This window comes from Notamacropus eugenii, chromosome 5 (genome assembly GCF_028372415.1).
Source record: "Notamacropus eugenii isolate mMacEug1 chromosome 5, mMacEug1.pri_v2, whole genome shotgun sequence".
NCBI lineage: Eukaryota > Metazoa > Chordata > Mammalia > Diprotodontia > Macropodidae > Notamacropus > Notamacropus eugenii.
In genome coordinates, this window is record NC_092876.1 from 375,991,423 (window position 1) to 376,010,767 (window position 19,345).

General features: G+C 35.8%; 1 protein-coding gene across 3 annotated transcripts in view; it reads right to left on the reverse strand.

Moving 5' to 3' along the window:
- Positions 1–344: 344 nt before the first annotated feature.
- The window catches only part of FANCB (FA complementation group B), a 30,194-nt gene continuing 11,193 nt past the window's right edge, over positions 345–19,345 (reverse strand). The window contains exons 3-9 of one of the 3 annotated variants that reach the window (XM_072614326.1): positions 18,653–18,805; positions 17,918–18,013; positions 9,682–9,810; positions 6,551–6,717; positions 4,286–4,416; positions 3,944–4,181; positions 345–890 (exon numbers count right to left, since the gene is read on the reverse strand). In XM_072614326.1, the coding sequence (XP_072470427.1) occupies positions 464–890; positions 3,944–4,181; positions 4,286–4,416; positions 6,551–6,717; positions 9,682–9,810; positions 17,918–18,013; positions 18,653–18,805 (1,341 nt within the window). In that variant the 3' untranslated portion in view covers positions 345–463. Of the gene's footprint in view, positions 891–2,209; positions 2,373–3,943; positions 4,182–4,285; positions 4,723–6,550; positions 6,718–9,681; positions 9,811–17,917; positions 18,014–18,652; positions 18,806–19,345 lie in introns of those variants that run through there. The other 2 variants (XM_072614325.1, XM_072614327.1) reach the window with 2 other exon arrangements.

Below are 19,345 nucleotides of genomic sequence, written 5' to 3' on the forward strand. Positions count from 1 at the left end.
TTGAAGATTTAACTGACATATTTTCAGTGATACTTTCCAGTTGATGTTAAATTAAATTAACAGCAGTTCTCAAGACTTTAGTTCTAAAATTCATAGTCACTTTGCTAAGTAGATCATGTTCTGTAAACAAAGGCATCACATTCCATGTAAATTTGACACTTACAGGAGTTCTTTACTCCCTGAAGACACTCCCTAAAAAGAATTAGTTTTAAGGAATTCTGAAATGGGATAATAGTGAAGGTTAAATGTCATATGTGGGAAAATTTAAAACAAATGTTAACATCATGTCTCTCTACTACTTAGAAAGGGATTTTTGACAAGCCATTTCCTGTAGCACCAAAAAATATGAGACAAAAAATTTTGTCTTTATTTTTCCAAAGGGATCACCCACAATGATGTAAAATGAAAACAAATGGAACACAAATTATTGTGGCAGTTAAATAAACATTTCTGCTTATAACCCTTAATAATTATTCAATTTCTGAGCAGCTAAGTCTGATTTCAGCTGAATCTCTGCTACTTTCAAAGTCATTTCTCTGTAGATAGCATTGCTCAGTGTTAGGTTCATGCCCCAGGTGATTTGTTCCCTTTCCTGCTGAAGCTCTTCTCTGATCCACTGTACTGCTTCCTCCGTGCCCAATGAGGAAGCCTTTGGCATTCGGCTGCTATTGTTTTTCTTGATTATTTCACACCTTTGTGCCAAGTTGCTTTCAACTTCAGATACAGCTGAAGAAAAAGAATTCTTAAGGGTAACAATTTCCTTCTCTAAAAACAGTGCCAACTGGTTAGTAAGGAATTCCTTGCTTCCTGATTTTAGCTGTTTTATCACACAGTTTATAGGGAGAACTTGGGTGAGATTATGAAGGCACTGCAACAAAGCTGTTTGATTCCTGGAATGGAGAAAAAATCATGTTGAGTTTTCTGTACAGTGTCTCTAATATATTAAATTAAATTAGTAATTTATAACCATGGTGATACTGAAAAGAACATAATATACTTTTTGTTCCTACAGAATATTCATGTATAAATGTGGATTTATACATGGATTTTTTGTCTTCCATTCCTTGTCTTCCCATTCCCTTTCCTAGAAGCAAAGGTTTAAAAAAAGAAAAATAAAATAAAAAACCCAACCAGTATACAAACAGTGTCAATTTACGCAATATTCAAAATATCTAGAGGACCACAACTTGGAAGCATACAACAAAGGAGAGTGTCCCCTCATCCACAACAACTTTTTAAAATCTAACGAACCTTCTTCCATCAATAGTCATGGATACCTAGATGATAAGCTTCAAGTGGGATGAATGGTGAGTAAGAAGCAAAATAATAGTAGCTGAGCAAAGCTTTTTTTTTTTAGTTACAAAATGGCCAACCAACTTTCTTTTTCCCCAATTACTTTTTCATTAGTCTCTCCATATAGATTGTAGTATCTTCAATACTTTATTCAATAACTAGTAAACTTCTTTTTACTGGCTAAATTCCTTTGGAAGGTATCTGACTGTTGCCTTTTCTCTTACTTTCTTCTAAACTCTCTGCATTCTTGCTTCTGACCTCATCATTCTTTCCACAATTATCAATGATCTCTTAATTACCAAATCCCAATTTTTAGCACTGTTCATATCACTCTCTTCTGGATACTATCTCCTTTCTAGGTTTTCATGACACTAGTTGCCCTCCTGGTTCCCCTTCAACCTCTCTGATGACTCTTTCTTAGTCTTCTTTGCTGGATCTTCCCTCTGGTCACTTCCACTAACTACAGGTACCTTCCATGTCTCTGTCCTAAAGTCTCTTCTATTCTCCCTCCTTACAATCTCATATGGTTATCTCACCAGCTTACATGGGCTTAATTATCTCTAAATAGATGATTTCAAGATCTATATATCCAGCCTTAGTCTCACTTCCGAGTTACAGTCCTACATGCCCCATAGACATCTCAGATTCAACATTTACAAAACTGAACTCATCTTTCCACACAAGTTCTCCCTTCCTAATTTCCCTATTAATGTCAAATATATCACCAATGGTATTCCCAGTTACCCAGGTGTGCAACCTAAGTATTATTCTTGAGTGCTCAATGGTATTTGATAAATGTTTATCATGTGTATCATAAGTGATTCATCCTACAGACCTAAGGTGTTACTAACTTTTGTCTCTACCTTCATAATATCTTTCACATACAGACGACACCCTGGTATGGGTTCTTCCTCACCTCATGCCTGAACTACAGCAGTAGCCTGTTGGTTAGTCTTCCTTTCTCAAGTGTCTGTCCTTTCCAATTCATTCTCCATTTCTCTGCCAAAGTGATCTTCCTAAAGCACAGAACTGACCATGTCATCCCCTCCATTCAATGAACTTCAGTGTCTCCCTGTAACCTACAGGATCAAATAGAAAATCCACTGTTTGGATTTTAAAGCCCTTCATAACCTGACCCTCTCCTACCTTTCTAATATGCTTATATTTTACTCCCCTCTAATCAACAGTGATTTAGAGCATTTTTTTATATGACTATAGCTTTTGTTTCTTCTTCTGAACAGAACTATTCATATCCTTTGACCATTTATCAGTTGAAGAATGACTTGTGTTTACATAAATTTGAGAAATGAGCTTTTTATCAGAGATGTTTATTGCAAATTTTCCCCTTAGTTTTCTACTTTCTTTATAATTTTGGTTTGCACAGGTTTTGTTTGTGCAAAAAACTTTTCAATTTTATATAATCAAAATGATCTACTTTACATTTTGTAATGCTCTCCATATTTTCTTTGGTCCTAAAATCTTCCATAGATCTGCCAGATAAACTATTCCATGCTCTCCTAATTTGCTTATGGTATCACCTTTTATGTGTAAATCATGTATTCATTTTATCTTATCTTGGCATATGGCAGGCCTGCACAACCTGCTGTGCACACTAAAGGATTTCCTCTTTGTACAAAGGATGTTTTCCTCTATGTTTTTCACCCACTGCCCAAAATCCTTTGGTGTATGGCGAGCCACAAGTTGTACAGGCCTGGTACATGGTTTTCAGTGTGTACCTGGAAAGACTTACACGAACTGACAGGAAATGAACAGAACCAGGAGAACATTGCACATAAGAACAGCAATATTGTGGCTATTCTCAACAATGCAATGATCCAAGACAATCCCAAAGGACTGATGAAGCATTTTATCTTCCTCCAGAGAAAGAACTGGCATATTTTAATATGTACTGAAGCATATTATTTTCACTTTCATTCTTTTTCTTTTATTCACATCTTTTTCTATAAAATGACTAATATGGAAATGTTTTACATGATTGCACATGTATAACTTATATCTGATTGCTTACCATCTCAGAGAGGGGGAAGGAAAGATAGAATATGGAACTCAAAATCTTAAAAGAAATTTTAAAAATAGCTTGAACATGTAATTGGGGGGAAATTACATATATATAGATATATGTACATGTATATGTGGTATGTGTGTGCCCTTTTCATTGGCTATCCCCCATGCCTGCAGAGTATTCCCTTCTTACCTTCACAACTCTGGCCTCCTTCAAGATTCAGCTCAAATCCCATTTCTGGGAGAAGACTTTCCAGGTCCCTTCCTCCCACTCCCCCTAAAGTTAGTGCCTCCTCTTTAAGATTACCTTTCATTTACACTGAACATGTCTTTTACATACATAATTGTTTTCTATTATTTCCATTATTATTATTCCCTCAAAGAATGTGAGCTACCTGAGGGCAAGGAATGTATTTTTTGTTTGTTTTAAATATCCCTAGATTTCACAGTGCTTGATACCTAGTAAGTGCTTAACAAATTCATGTTTACTGACCAATGGTTGTTTTGAAGATCAAATTTATGTAATGTCTTCTGTAAGCCTTAAAGTATTATGTAAATGTTAGCTATTATTATTTACACTTCATAAATCTCAAGGCACTATGAAAATGTCAACTTTATATTAATTTACCTGCAATATACTATTAAAATTCCTTCAAAGGGTGTTTTTTGTTTCCAGTTGAAGAATGTTCCATTTAAAGCTCCTAGACTTTTACAAAGGAAGCTATCCGGAAATTCTTTGATTGTTTCACATTCCATGTGTTCAACAAGCCATGTTTTCACTGAACTCAATGTACAATCAGGTGATGTTATTTGAAAACAAAATTTGTGAAATACTGCAAGAAGTGCAAAGAGATCTTCCACAGGTTCTATGAGAAAAAAAATGACATGAACTAAAAATCTAAACTATTAAGCTTTTAAAATTTTCAGTCACCAAAAAAGATGATGCACCATGCACTAATAAAAAAATTACCTTTCAAAGGTTTATTCTTCTCTGGTAAGGTTACTGAATATTTTCCATTGGAAATGTCTTCTATATTTAAAGAAAGTCTCCCACAAGGTACAGTACAGCTCTCTCCACATTGGCCACTGTTTTCTCCCCATCTGGCATGTAGCATTACAATACAACAAAAATTATGGAATGCCAAAAGTGGTGAAAGAGCTGTAACAACTGTAAATACCTGGATGCAGTCAGCCTCAGATAACTGTTCATGAAAATTGCTTTTCCTTTCCTTGTTATGAAGGATCAATTTAATCCTTTTTGCTGCTGATTCACTTTCACATGGAGATGACAATGTAGGGAAAGACACCTTATCCAACCTGATCATGCTGTTTCTACACTGAATAAGTAGAGGGCTGGAAGTACATGCTTGATCCATTAACAATGATAAAGTCACATTATTTAGGAATCTGTAAAAACCACAAAGATTTATTGTAATCCAAGTTCATTTTCTAAAATCACACAACTATTATGGAGAATTGGGCAAAGAAGTATTGTGACATTTTGGGTTTTTTCCCCTTTCCCTTACTGAAGAATGTTTCAGATTTGAAAGCCATATCACTATAACATTCATGTATTTAACCCTGTTACTACTGCTCCTCTTGAAACAGACAATTATAAATATCTTAAAATATTTTATTCTTCCAAGGAGCTTAGTAGTAAGTTCCTTAAATCAATAAATAAATCATTTTCTAAGACTAACCAACACCTTGATTCTACTTCAATAATGGAGCATTAAAAATAAAAAAAAAAAAACAACTTAAACTATTCCTCAACTTTATTGCAAAGAAAAGTACAAAGTTAACAAGAGCATGAAATAGAAACATAAATCAACCCTCATCCTAACTTCTCTATTTTTGCTGAGGGCTCACTCAGTTTCACAATTTCATCATCCTTCAATTTTTACTATCCTTCATCCTACTCTTCTCACATCCAATTAGCCATTAAATCTTATCAATTCTACTTCAATAACATCTCTCACATCCATTCCCTTCTCTTTTCTACCCTAGTTTGGGGCTCTTGCCTGGATTACTAAAATTGTTTCCTCATTAGTCACTTGATTGAAGTCTCAACTCTTTCTAATCCATATCCATACTCCACATAGTTGTCAAAAATTAGATTCTTGAAGTACATAGGTCTGACCATGTCATTCCCCTACTCAATAAACTTTGGTGACTCCCTAACACCTTCATAAAAACTCTTATTTGACATTTATAGTTCTTCACACACTAGCTCCAACCTACCTTTGACCTTATTACACATTATTCTCCTCCAAACATTCTATGATACAAATTGGCTCACTTGGTTTTTTTGCTTGAATATTATATTTATTCTTAGCACAGAATGAGTAACTGAATTAACATTACATAATAAAGATGAAATAACACATAACAAAACATCAACCAACAGTTTTTTAGCTTCCTGCTAGACACTAGAAGTATCTCCCTTCTCCAAAGAGTACAGATGTAACTTCAAACCTAAAGGTTCTAAGAAATGCACATTTCTGAGTTCTCCTTTGAATATGCAAAGGAATGTTATCAAGTTATCAACTCAGTGTTCAAGGACTATTTGGCTCATGATAGAAAGTGAAGAAGTTCCGTATTCAGGATTTCAGCTCAGACTAAGGTGTAAAAATCAGAATTTGGTGTCTACTGAAACTCTTATTCCTGGACTAGAGAAGAATCTGTTTTCAGTTCTGAAAGTCTATTGATAGGCTATTAGTAGTACTAGGGGAGTGGAAGGCAAGCAGGTAAGTGTAGTAGACACAGATTAAACAATAACTAACAAGAATTTATAGTTTAGGCAATCATAGAGATGGGCAGGAAAGGCCATATAATTCAATCTCCTAACCTTAACAGAAAGAAAGATCTGCTAGTTCACTTTTCTAATTGCTAGCTCCTTCCACTAAGCACACTGTAGTTGTGGAGCAACTCTCACCCTGTCCACTATAACAGGAGCAACAGAAAGAAGGGAAAATTCTTTAATTTGTGGGAAGAGATACATTATAATTTTGATAATTCCTTTGCTTTTCTGTCCTGTCATTAATATCTTAAAGACTACTGATATCACTGAATGTATTAAACAGACATTTGACTATCTTGGTACTACCATTATTATCTTGTTCCAGAGAAACTGACTCAGCAATGTGTTGAATCTAAAAATCTTAGTATAAAAAAATCCCATTCTTAGAATATTAACTAGTCTAACTTGATGATGTCAGAGTTTATATTAACTTACGATATAAAAGAATTCTTGATTTCTACTCCAACAATCAAGTGGTCATCCAGCACACGACACCACATCTTCTCTATTATATGTTCTGAATCATGAGATATGTTTGATAGCTTTTCATTCAAGGAATGGGGAAGCTGTTTTTTATCACCACAGAGAGAAACGAGAATGCCCTTATGAAGAAAAAAGAAACATCTCTTTAGATCTAGTATGTTCAATATAAAGCAACTAACTTATTTAGGTCTTATAGTCTAAAATAATTTATTTTTTGTCTACTATTTAATTTCTTTAAAGATTTTCACATAAGTTAAACATGTTATCTCTATTAGATTGACAAATGAAGGAAGTTGGGGAAAGGAGAAAAGGTATGAATGTTTGATGACCTTTTTACCTATCAGGAAAGCTAATACAAGCTGTATAAAAACACAAAAGGGACAGATTTCTTCACATAAATAATAATAAGTGGAACCAAAATATTCCAATATTGATGACTGAGAGAGTTTTTAATTTTTCAAAATTTTAGCTATCAATCTATTTTATGAAACTTACTACTAAGCCATCTGCTTTTCCACGTAACTAATTTCTCTATTTGCATAGGCCTCTCATTACATCAATGTCAATTATAACAATTGCTTAGAAGTAAAACTTATCTTGGAAGTTAATCAAGCCTAAGATACAAAATTTTATCTAAAATAAAATAGGAATGATCCTCAAATTAGCACGAGTATTTAAGAATTTTTGTGTAACCCAATAAGGCTCTATGACCAGATTATTAGACATCCTAGGAAACTCTCTTTCCAGGTTCCCTACCAGATCTATCCTCAGATGGACAACGTATGAGCAAAGTGGGAAGAAAGTTGCCAAGGCCCTCAGGCATATAAATACAAAGACAAGAACAAAATGGCTCCTACCAAAGATGTACCTTAAAAGGTTCCTGTGGGTTTCCTGGCTACTTTCTTAGCTTCGTTTCAGCCTCTCAAGCCTTGCAGGGGGTTGCTTGGACCTACAAGTTTAGGGCTAAAGTGAGTTTTATATATTGATGTGATGTTTTATGGTGCCTTAAAAGTCTCTGATAGTTGCCTGGTCTTATCTCTTTAAAGAATTAGCAAAAATGTCCATAATTGTAAATTTGTAAATTATATTACAACACTTTAGTGATTACAATAAAAACTCCTTGAAGGAACTGTTTTCACATATCTTTGCATTCCCAGACTCTAGCACAGATCCTTCAATATAAGAGGATAAATTAATAATGTTTAACTAATAATGTTTGTTGGACTGGAATTAAGAGAAAAAGAAAGTCTGTCTTTTGAGGGAATAGTCCCAACAGACTTCTTACGCTTTCATAACTCACTTTCTGTTGAATTTGTAAGATCAACCAACCTACAAGGGTTGGGATCTAAGGAAATTGCCAGAATAATTAGGGAATTATAGTTCTGCCAACTCAAAAAAAAGATAACTGTGAAAAATTACTTAAGAGATCCAGACATGGGGAACTATGTTAGACAAAATGCCTTATGGAAGACTGACTTAAGGCATCTATTTATCCTATTGAAACTTCTCATCAGAATCATGACATGGCCCAAAGGATATAATGTAAGGTTACAAGGATTACAGCAATTGAAAATTGAATCCTAAAAACTACTAGGTACCAAATTCAAGCATTCTATTATTTTAAATTTCCTAAATTTTCTGGGAAGTAAATAATTTTTTCAGATTGTAAATTTTTTTTTCCTTTTTAAGACTTCTGAATTTAATTACATAGATTATAACTGGAGAAAGCAAAAACAGACTACACTATTTTGGCAAAACAAAGAAGCTTATAAAAACACAGTGACAACGTAAGTAATTTGGATTCACATAGTCAGCAACTTTATTTCTCTGGAATTGTGATTAAATTCAGAAGAGTAAACAAAAAGGGACCCAAAAGCAGTCTAAGTGGCCCATCACTCAGAAAAATGTTACTCTTTCTTTATACACAGTCTTAATATGCTTGACTTTTCTTTTAAAGAAATGTTATTACTGTGTTTTGTTTTTACATCTCCTATAGTTCCCAATATGTTATTTTCTCATATTCTTCCCTGAGAACTATCCTTTAAAATAAAGAATAAGAGGAATAAAAATTCAGCAAAGTTAATCAACAACATACTGAAAAAATCTGATGTCTATATGCATGCTTGGTTTATAAGACCACAAGAGATTTAGAAACAACAGAAATTAGAAAGTGGGAAGGGGATGTTTATAAGCAAGCATCATGACAGCTAATAGCAAAATACGACACATCAAAACAATAAAAGGCAAACACAATACATTAAAAAAACACCTGACAATCTTGGGCCATTTAGCACAAAGGCAAGTGAACTTAGAGGATTTAGGCCCTGAAGACATCATTATATCATCACACAGTATAATACCTGATATTCAAAATGATGTCATTGGATAATCAAGAATAAATGTTCGTCAGTTTATAATTTTAAGAAGACAAGAAAGTGCAGAATATATTTTTAAAAAGATTTTTTTTTTATGGACAATAGTTAAAAGTTTTTTTAGTGCTTAAATGAATAACCCCTCAGTTCTCCAGTAAATCCAATTATTTCTAACAATAGGTCTCCTGAAGGATCTGCCATCATAATGCATTAATCAATCAATTAATAATGAATTAATAATTAATCAATAAATAGTATTCATTATTAATAATCAATTATTAATAACCAGTCATTATTTATTAAATAAAATTTAAAAATCGATAAATAATTAATTAAATGGGTTAATAATTAATACTAGTTAATTAATTAATAATTAAGGGTAAGCTACTAATAAAAAGTCAACCATTGCCTCTTTAATGAATTGTGCTTCTCAATCCATAAAGTAGTATTTTCTGATATATTGGTGATTGAAAAAGAAATAATTAGGAAATTATAGTTCTGCCAACTCAAAAAAAAATAACTGAAAAATTACTTAAAAGATTCAGACATGGGAAACTGCTTTAGACTAAATGTCTTAGGGAAGACTGACTTAAGGCATCTATTTATCCTACTAAAATTCAATACAGTAATTCACCTAAATACTAGAGTTCTTTCATACATCTCAATTTTCCATCTTATAAAGTGTTATAATGGTCATATAATTAATTTTACCTCCTCTTCACATGGTGGAACATATTCTTTCCCTTGAACAAGGCCTACTAAAGCTTTGCAAGATTTTGAAAGAACTCTTTCCTTAAGTAGGAGATGCTTCTGCAATTCTTGAATAGATGCCAAACCAATCTGTAAGGTTGAAGAAAAGATGTTACCCACAGTTATAATTTCAATAGAAAGTAGAAGGATTTGGTCAAAACTGAGAGTTGAAATGTTTTATTACACCATTTTCAAGCATTTCCATATTTAAAAAAAAACCTGCTATCCAATCATTCAAGTCATCTTTGAAGAATCTTTGTCTTGCAGTCAGTCAATAAGCATTTATTAAACACCTAGATGTACTAGACATGGTACTAAGTACTGGGGATACAAAGAAAGGCAAAATGATAGTTTTTGCTATCAAGTAGCTCACAGTCTAATAGAAATAGACAAAATGAAAATAACTATGCACAAACAAGCTATATACAAGGAAAATGGAAAATAATCAACAGGAGAAAGGCACTAGAATTTGTAGACTAGAAGATGGGATTTTAGTTGAGACTTGAAAGAAGCCAAGGAAGTGAAAAGGAGAGCATTCCAGGCATGATATGAGACAGCCAACGAAAATGTTCAAAGGGTATAAGGGAGATGGAGTGTTTTTTTTGCAAGGAACAGCAAAGAGGCAACTGGCCCTGGATCCAAGGGTATACAGGAGGGTATAAGGAGTAAGAAAACTGTAAAGTAAAGGATTTGGAGGGGCACATTACGAAAGGCTTTGAACTCCAAAAAGAAGATTTTTATATTTGATCCTGGAGGTGATAGGGAGTCACTGGAGTTAACTGAATAAGGGAGAGAGGAAGATCATGTTCACAGCAAACTGAATGAAGGATGGATTGGAGCTGGGGAGACAATTCTGGCAGAAAGATTAACTTGCAGGCTACTGCAGTAGTTCAGGCATGAGGTGATGGGGGCCTGTACCATGGTGGGACAGAGAAGAGAAGGGGACATAGCTGAGAAATATTAGGAAAGTAGAAAAGCCAGGACCTGACAACTGACTGGAGTGAGAAAGAGTGAGGTATCAAGGATGACACCTAGGTTTTCAGTTTATGTGATTGGGAGGATGATAGTACCCTCTACACTAATAAGAAAGTCTGGAAGAGGGAGAAAATATGATGAGAAATGGGAGAAATATAATGGGAGAAAATATAATGAGTTCAATTTCAGGCATGGTGAATTTAAGATGTCTGTAAGACATACAGTTCAAGAAGTCTAATAGGTACCTAGAGGTATCTATTAGGTACCTGGAGGTCATCTGAGAGATTAGGGCTGAATAAGCAGATCTGAGGTTCAATCAGCAGATCTATAACTGAAGATAGAGATAGTAACTGAATCCATGAGAGCTGATAAGATTACCAAGGAAAACAGCATTAAGGGAGCAAAGAGCCTACAGGTGACTTGGATGATGATCAAACAAAGGAGACTAAAAACAAACAGTCTGACAGGTAGGAGAACAAGGTGACAGAAATATCACAAAAACCTAGAGAGAAGACAGTGTCTAGGGGAAGAGGGTGAGCAAAGAGTCCAAGACTAAAGAGAAGTCAAGAAGAATGAGGATTGAGAAACGGGCACTGGATTTGACAGCTAAGAGATCATTGGTTACTCAGGAGACAGCAGTTTTGATGGAATGATAGGATCAGAAGCCAGAGCGTAAGGGGTTAAGAAGAGAGTATGATAAGAGAAAGTGCACTCATTAATTGTGGGTGGTCTTTTTCAAGGAGTTTAGTCACAAAGTGCACAAGAGATGCAGGGATGGAAGGATCAAAGTAAGGATGTTTTCAGGATAAGGGAGACATGGGCATGTTTGTAGGCAGTAGGGAAAGAGCCAGTAGACAGGAAGAGAATAAAAATAAGTGACTGAGAGGAAATAACAGAAGGGGAAAACTGCTGGAGAAGATGGGATAGAATGAGACACCTTGAGCAGACAGAGGTTAGCCTTGGCAAGGAGTAAAGCTACTTCATGATAGGAAATGAAGGACAAGACAGTGGCATAAGGTATCTGGGAGGCAACAGGGAGAAGAGGGAGCTCTTAGTAAATTGCCCCAATTTTTTTTTTTTAAGTAAAGTAGGGGGCAAGATTCTCAGCTGAGAAAGGGGGAAGAAGGTAGAGCCCTGGGAGGTTTGAGAAGTGAAAAGGTTTGGAAGAGCTGCTGTGGAAAATGGGATAGTAAGTTAATTAGGGATGTGTAAGAGGACTGCCTTGTAGCAGTGAGGCCACAGGTGAGGATATGTGGCCAATTAGCACAGTTTCATGATTTTCTGCACCCTCATTCAGCAGCATGTGAATAGGAGGGATGGCAGCAGATGGTGTGAATGATCCAAAGCTGAGTTTTAGAAAGGTAAGATATGACAAAAGGACAGGGGATTCAAGAGGGCAGTGTAGAATTTAACAGGGACAGAGAAAGGAGGACAGAATATTTAGTGTAGGGTTGATGGCCTGAAGGAGTGGAGGAGACAATATGGAAGAACATAGTTTGGGTCTGCAAGGCAGAGGGAGAGGTAGATTGACACTAGATCGTGATTACGTAAGGAAGTTTCAGAGTTCATGAATATGGAAGTGGTGCATTTGAGGGTGACAGCAAGATTGATATGACCATCTGTGAGTGACTGAGAAGTGGAAGAGGAGTAGGTCATGTGAAATTGAGATGAGGAACTGTAAAATTAAGATGTCTCAGAGTTATCTATATATGCTGAAATTCCCTTTTATAAGGGCAGAAGTTTGTGGAGATCAGGATTATCAGAACTCACTGAGGAACGAAAGGGAGTGTCCTGGAAGTCAGTAAACAGTAGCTACCAGAATTTTGATTTGATGGTATAGATTGAATGAACCTCACAGGAGGAGAGGTTATTGAATGAGGGTAAAAGGGGGAAACTGAGAAAGAGGAAGAAGGAATATTCCAACTCCCCTACCTCAACCAGTAAGTTGGGGTACTGAATAAAAGTGCAGCAAGTGCCTTGAAGTACAGCCAGGGAGATTGTATCATTGGAGGGAGCCAGGTGTCAGTGAGAGTTAGAAAATGGAAGAAGAACTGGCTGGGAAAATGCCCAGAGAAGGGGGGGAAAACATAAGACCATAGAAGGTTACTTTCTTGGTGAATAGATATCTCCTCCCTTCCTTTTGGATGAGGAAGAACAATGCTTACCATCAGGGAAAGACATAAACATCAAGGCTTCTGTATCCCAAACATCCAAAATAAATATTCAGTGGGCTCAGGCCATGGAAGAGCTCAAAAAGGATTTTGAAAATCAAGTTAGAGAGGTGGAGGAAAAACTGGGAAGAGAAATGAGAGAGATGCAAGAAAAGCATGAAAAGCAGGTCAATACCTTGCTAAAGGAGACCCAAAAAAATGCTGAAGAAAATAACACCTTGAAAAATAGGCTAACTCAATTGGCAAGAGATTCAAAAAGCCAATGAGGAGAAGAATGCTTAAAAAAGCAGAATTAGCCAAATGGAAAAGGAGATTCAAAAGCTCACTGAAGAAAATAGTTCTTTCAAAATTAGAATGGAACAGATGGAGGCTAATGACTTTATAAGAAACCAAGAAATCACAAAACAAAACCAAAAGAATGAAAAAATGGAAGATAATGTGAAATATCTCATTGGAAAAGCACTGACCTGGAAAACAGATCCAGGAGAGACAATTTAAAAATTATGGGACTACCTGAAAGCCATTATCAAAAAAAGAGCCTAGACATCATCTTTCATGAAATTATCAAGGAAAACTGCCCTGAGATTCTAGAACCACAGGGCAAAATAAGTATTCAAGGAATCCATCGATCACCACCTGAAAGAGATCCAAAAAGAGAAACTCCTAGGAACATTGTGGCCAAATTCCAGAGTTTCCTGGTCAAGGAGAAAATATTGCAAGCAGCTAGAAAGAAACAATTCAAGTATTGTGGAAATACAATCAGGATAACACAAGATCTAGCAGCTTCTACATTAAGGGATCAAAGGGTGTGGAATAGGATATTCCAGAAGTCAAAGGAACTAGGACTAAAACCAAGAATCACCTGCCCAGCAAAACTGAGTATAATACTTCAGGGGAAAAAATGGTGTTTCATTGAAATCAAGGACTTTCAAGCATTCTTGATGAAAAGACCAGAGCTGCAAAGAAAATTCGACTTTCAAACACAAGAATGAAGAGAAGCATGAAAAGGCTCTGAGGAGGTAAAGGAGATTGGAAATGGATACAACTTTGTGGCTTTGAAAGGTCAGGAAAATGAAATATTAGACATCCAGGATTTGTCAAAAGTCAGATGGGAAGGAATGAAGCTTAGATTGATCAGCTGAGTGGCAGCCAAGACTCAAATTCTTCTAGCAGCTATGTTATATTATGAAGTGAACTTGGTAGAATCAATTCTATACGAAAATTGCATTGTCTGAGATCACTGTTCCTGGTGGTACTGGGGAAAATGTCTATACTTCTGTTCTTATTGGATCTTTGCAATAAATATCCCTTTGTAAAAGCTAATCCATTTTGGTTGATTAAATGAATCTGGAAGCTAATCAGCAGCATTTAACAGTGGAGAGAAGTCACCAAAGTGGGGCTGTAGCTGACAGCTCACCTCTCGAAGATACCCCTGAGGAGAGAATGTAGTAAGTCTCATTCTGGGAGAGTGAGTCCAGAGTATTGTAATATGTAATATAAGTTGGACTTCAGAAAAACCTGGAAAGACTTATATGAACTGATGCTGAGTGAGGGAAGCAGAACCAGGAGAACATGGTATACAGTTACAGACACATTATGAGATAACTAACTCTGATAGGCTTGGCTGTTCTCAGCAACGTAAGGTTCTAAGACAACTCCAAAAAGCTCATGATGGAAAATGCTACATCCAGAGAAAGAATTATGGAGTCTGAATGCAGACTGAAGCATACTATTTGGTATCTTTCTTTTTTGTTTTGTTTTGTTCTGCTTTGTTTCTTCTTTCTCATGTTTCTTTCCATTGGTTACAATTCTTCTTTACAACATGCCTAATGTGAAAAAATATGTTTAATGTGAATACACATGTAGAGCCTATGTCAGATTGCACACTGTCTTAAGGAGGGTGGAGAGAAGGGAGGGGAAGAAAATCTAAAAAGTTTGTGGAACTGAATGTTGTAAACTAAAAGTAAATTAATTAAAAAAAGAAAAACATTAACATTAAAAAAAAAAAGAAAATGGAAGAAGTGGGAAGGGAAGAGATTTAAGATGAAAGTTTGTTGCCCATGGAGTTGGCATTCCAGAGAACATAGTGAAGGGGTGGGGCATTGAGAAGGGTGGTGTTGGTGAAGGGAATGGAAATTAGGAATTAAACAGAGAGGGACAGGGAAAGGGGTTTGAACAACCAAGGGGAGTTCAGAATCACTGGGATAGCAGGGTATGACCAGGAGGAATTTGTTAATTTTGGGAAGATTTTAGAAAGATTTGCCATGTCCACAGACTTTGGCCTCAAGGTAGAGTTCTCTTAGGGCCTTAGGCAATTCAATCAAAGGGGCAAGAGCTTGGAGTTGAGGGAATGGTATTACTATCCCTCCCTCAAACAGGAAAGCAGGGCACTAGGCTGGCAACTAGATGTAATGGTGTAACTCCTCTTCTCAAAGGGAGGTGTCTGGTGCTTAACAGAATGGTGTTTCTTCTCTTCAAACAAAAGGTTGGACACAGAGGAGATGTGGCATGATGGAATGGCACTCGCATTACAGTGGCAAGAGACTAGCACAATGGTGTGGCAACTCTCCTTTTCCTGAAAGAGGCTCAAGGTCATGCAGAAGATGCATGGTGAGATTCAACCAATTGACAACTACTGTCTATACTAAACAACAAAATCTCCTGGCATCTGTCGCCTTTCTTCTACTTCTATCACCATCCTATTTCAGGCCTTCATTATTTTTCATCTGGTTACCTGCAATAGTTCCCCAACTGGTCAGTCTACTTCCTGTCTTTCCCCGTTCCAATCCACCTTACAGACTATTGGTTAATTTTCCTAAACTACAGGTTTGATCATATCACTATCCTGCTCCAAACCATTAAATAGTTCCCCATTGTCTATAATAAAGTACAAATCTCTTAGCCTGACATTCAAAGACTTCCATGATCTGTCTAGTTTATTGTTCCAACCTTATTTTCCATCATCAACATCATTCCCAGACCTTCTGTTTCAGTCAAATTGAATTGCTTATCAATATCCCACAGTTTATCTCTTTTCTCTGCTACTAGTGATTTTTTCAAAAAAGTCACTGTTAAAATCCTAGTTCAGGACCCAGATAAAAAATCTCTTCTGCAAAGCTTTCCCTAATCTCCCCTTTACTCCTGACATTCCAAACACCTTTCATACTACTTGTCACATTCTGCTTCATGTATTAAATTGTTGCATGCATCTTGTTTTTTTTGTTAGACTACAGCTATCTAGAGCAGGAGCTCTTGACTTGGTTATCTGTGAACTTCCAATACAATTCATTTAGTTTGTGCAGTTGTTTATCCACTTAAAACCACTATTCCATGTACGGATCCATAAGTTTCACCTGATTGCCAAAAAAAGTTAAGAACCCTTGACCCAGAGAAAAGAACTGAGGACAAAACTAGAAGATTAAGGTCTTACTGGATTCCCTACACTGCTCCAAGCTTGCCTCAGTGGTAACTGCAGATACACCAGCAGCAGCATGTTCCACTGGAAGTTCTCCACTCCCAGGCATGGGTCTCTGGGCTTCCTGCCTTGAAAGAGAAACAGCAGGCACCAGGAAAAGGTGAAGAGCTTCTCCAAAGATGACCCCTCAAAGCCCATCTACCTGACCATCCTTCTGGGCAACAAGGCAGACATACATGACCCATATTGTTCGAGAGAGGCCTGGCTCAAAGGTCAACAAAAAGGAAGTGGTTGAGACTGTGACAATCTTGGAGACGCCCCCCACGTTCATTGTGGGCATCGTGGGCTATGTGCAAACCCTGCGAGGCGTGCGGAGCTTTAAAACCATCTTTGATGAGTGCATCAGTGAAGAGTGTAAGAGGCAATTCTATAAGAATTGGCGTAAGTCCAAGAAGAAGGCCTTCACCAAGTACTGCAAAAAGTCACAAGATGACAATGGAATTCCCCGTACTACCTAGTACCCAGTACCTAGTAAGAAACAAACAAGTTTCCTACACAAAGAACATACTCAATAATTAAAAAAACAATAATTACTTAAAATATTTAATAACAAGGAGAGAATGATTCCTCCCCACACACCCCATACTAATAAATGAAGAGTGAACAGCTGTAATTCCAAAATTTTTTTGCTATGCCACTGATTCATGGAGCCTTTTCTCCAAGGTGGCACAAATTTATTTTCCATAGGAAAACAGAAATGATAAAGCAAGATTTATAATTAAGTCTTATACTAAGCTTTTTTATTTAAAAGGAAAAAAATTACCAACATCCATTCATAATACATAAATATGAAAAAGAACTCTTCTGTACTTTCATCAAAGTTCTATCACTCACACTGCTGTGAGAACATCAAGATAGATGAAAAACAATTATTTTTTCAAAACATCAAATTTTCACAGTCTTTTCAAACAAAAGTTAAGTATGTATACATTATAAAGATGGCTTAAAATAACATAGGCCAACAGTCCCAAGATATGGAATGTGAATTTTGAACTCTAATAATGTACTAGAAATGATGTACAGATAAAATTTTTTAGAAGTTTTATAAATGTGGATTGGCTCCGGTTCATCTTCTTATAAATGGTCTCAAATTTTTAGGTACTGAATTAAGAATTGCTCAAGAAATAAGTGTTTAGCTATCAAATAAACTTTAGAACTACAACTGAGATTAATTGTAAGTAGCATTATCCCTGTTTTATAGGTGAAGAAACTGAGGGTCGGGGAAGTAAAGTGGTTTGCCAATGACCATGATTTATTTGTTCTGAAGATCTACTTTAAAGTCAGTAAGATCTGAGTTCGAATCTTGACTATGACACATATTGGACGTATCTCTATGGGCAAATCACTCAACATTGTCAGGGACCTAGGCAATTCTCTAAGACTCTAGCTCATTGAGGAGCTGGTGAAGGATGATCTCACTGGTAGGGGTGCTTTCCATACTGGGAGTTCCCTTAAACCATGAAATCACAAGCCATCTTTCCCCCTACCCAACCCCTTGCCCTTGCCAATACCTCCATTTACACTAGGAGATAGCCACACAAAGAAACATAAACAAAAAGGAAGCTTATAGACTAACTTGTAATCTTCTTTCCAGAGCCTGGACTGTAAGAGAATAATTCTCTTGCACACTGTCTTCAAATAAATCATTCTCCATGGGATCAAAAGCATCATTCTAAAAAAGAAGATACAGTGAAATTATAAAAACTATTTAAAGCACATAAAATATTTTGCTGGTACGAATAACTTTATATAGATTAACTTTATTTTCATAATCCTGTGAAGCCAGTAGTCCAAATATTATACCCATTTTATGGATGAGGAAATAATGAAAAAAATCTTAGATGTTATTATATAGACTAATCTGAAAGTTGATCTTATAATTTCTTGACCATCTTCTGGTCAACAGAAAATAAGCACTATGATTAATATTAGTAGCTTGATGTATAACCATGAACCTGTATGACAATTACTTCAATTATCAATAAGGTGTCAAAGTGTTATCAATTATTTCTAAGCCTAAGAAGGACAAATGCCTATATAATTAAATCACTACAGTAGGATAACATTGTCAATGAATAAATTTTATTGTTATTTGGTGTCCACAGTGGTTCTCTTATTTCACCTAAGATTAATTTTTATAGTGTATCACAATGAGAGTCAATAAAGGGCATTAAATAATATCTGACTTAAAGTATATTTAAAAATTTTTAAGCTTTCTTCCCCCTCACTATTAAACTAAAAACATTTTAAAATGGGAGTAGAAAAAACTTGCACATAAATAAGTCTAAAAACTTCAAGAAATAGAACTTACTGAATAGTTCACATTACCAAGATCTGTTAACTTGAATGAAGTCAGACAATTTGTATTGAATGTATCCTTAAAAACTAGCAACAGTTGTTCAGTTCCAGCGCCAATAAAGTCATCTACTAGAGCTGATTTAACTTTTTGCCACTTAGATGAAACCTGCAAGGAGAATTCAGTGAGACAAAGTAAAAGAAAGATGATGGTTAGAGAGCATTAACAGCACCCAAAGCCAAGAGGCCTGAAGGGCATGTTAGGAGAAGCACAGCGTTCAGAATAAGAGAGGGGACAATTCCATAATAACCGGATGCCATAAGATCAATATAACATAGTTTTTATACTTGTAGAACTCACTTTTTATGATATACATTGACAAACTAGAGTTTATCCAAAGGAAACCAGGATGATAAGGAGATTCAAAACCATGTCATATGAGAACTAGTTGAAAGAATTAAGGATTTTTAGCTTGGAAAAGATAAGTCTTGGCAAGGGCAAGTGAAAAAGGCATAACAGGTGTCTTCAAATATTTGAAAGGTTGCTTTAAAGAAGGATTATATATAAGCATTATATATGTTTTTCTTAGTCCTAAAAAACAAAATTATGGATGAGCTTCAGAGAGACAGATATGAAAACAAAATTTTTATTACAGCTGTGCAAAAGGCTGCCTGAGGAGATAGTGAGAACACTACTCCTAGAGTTCTT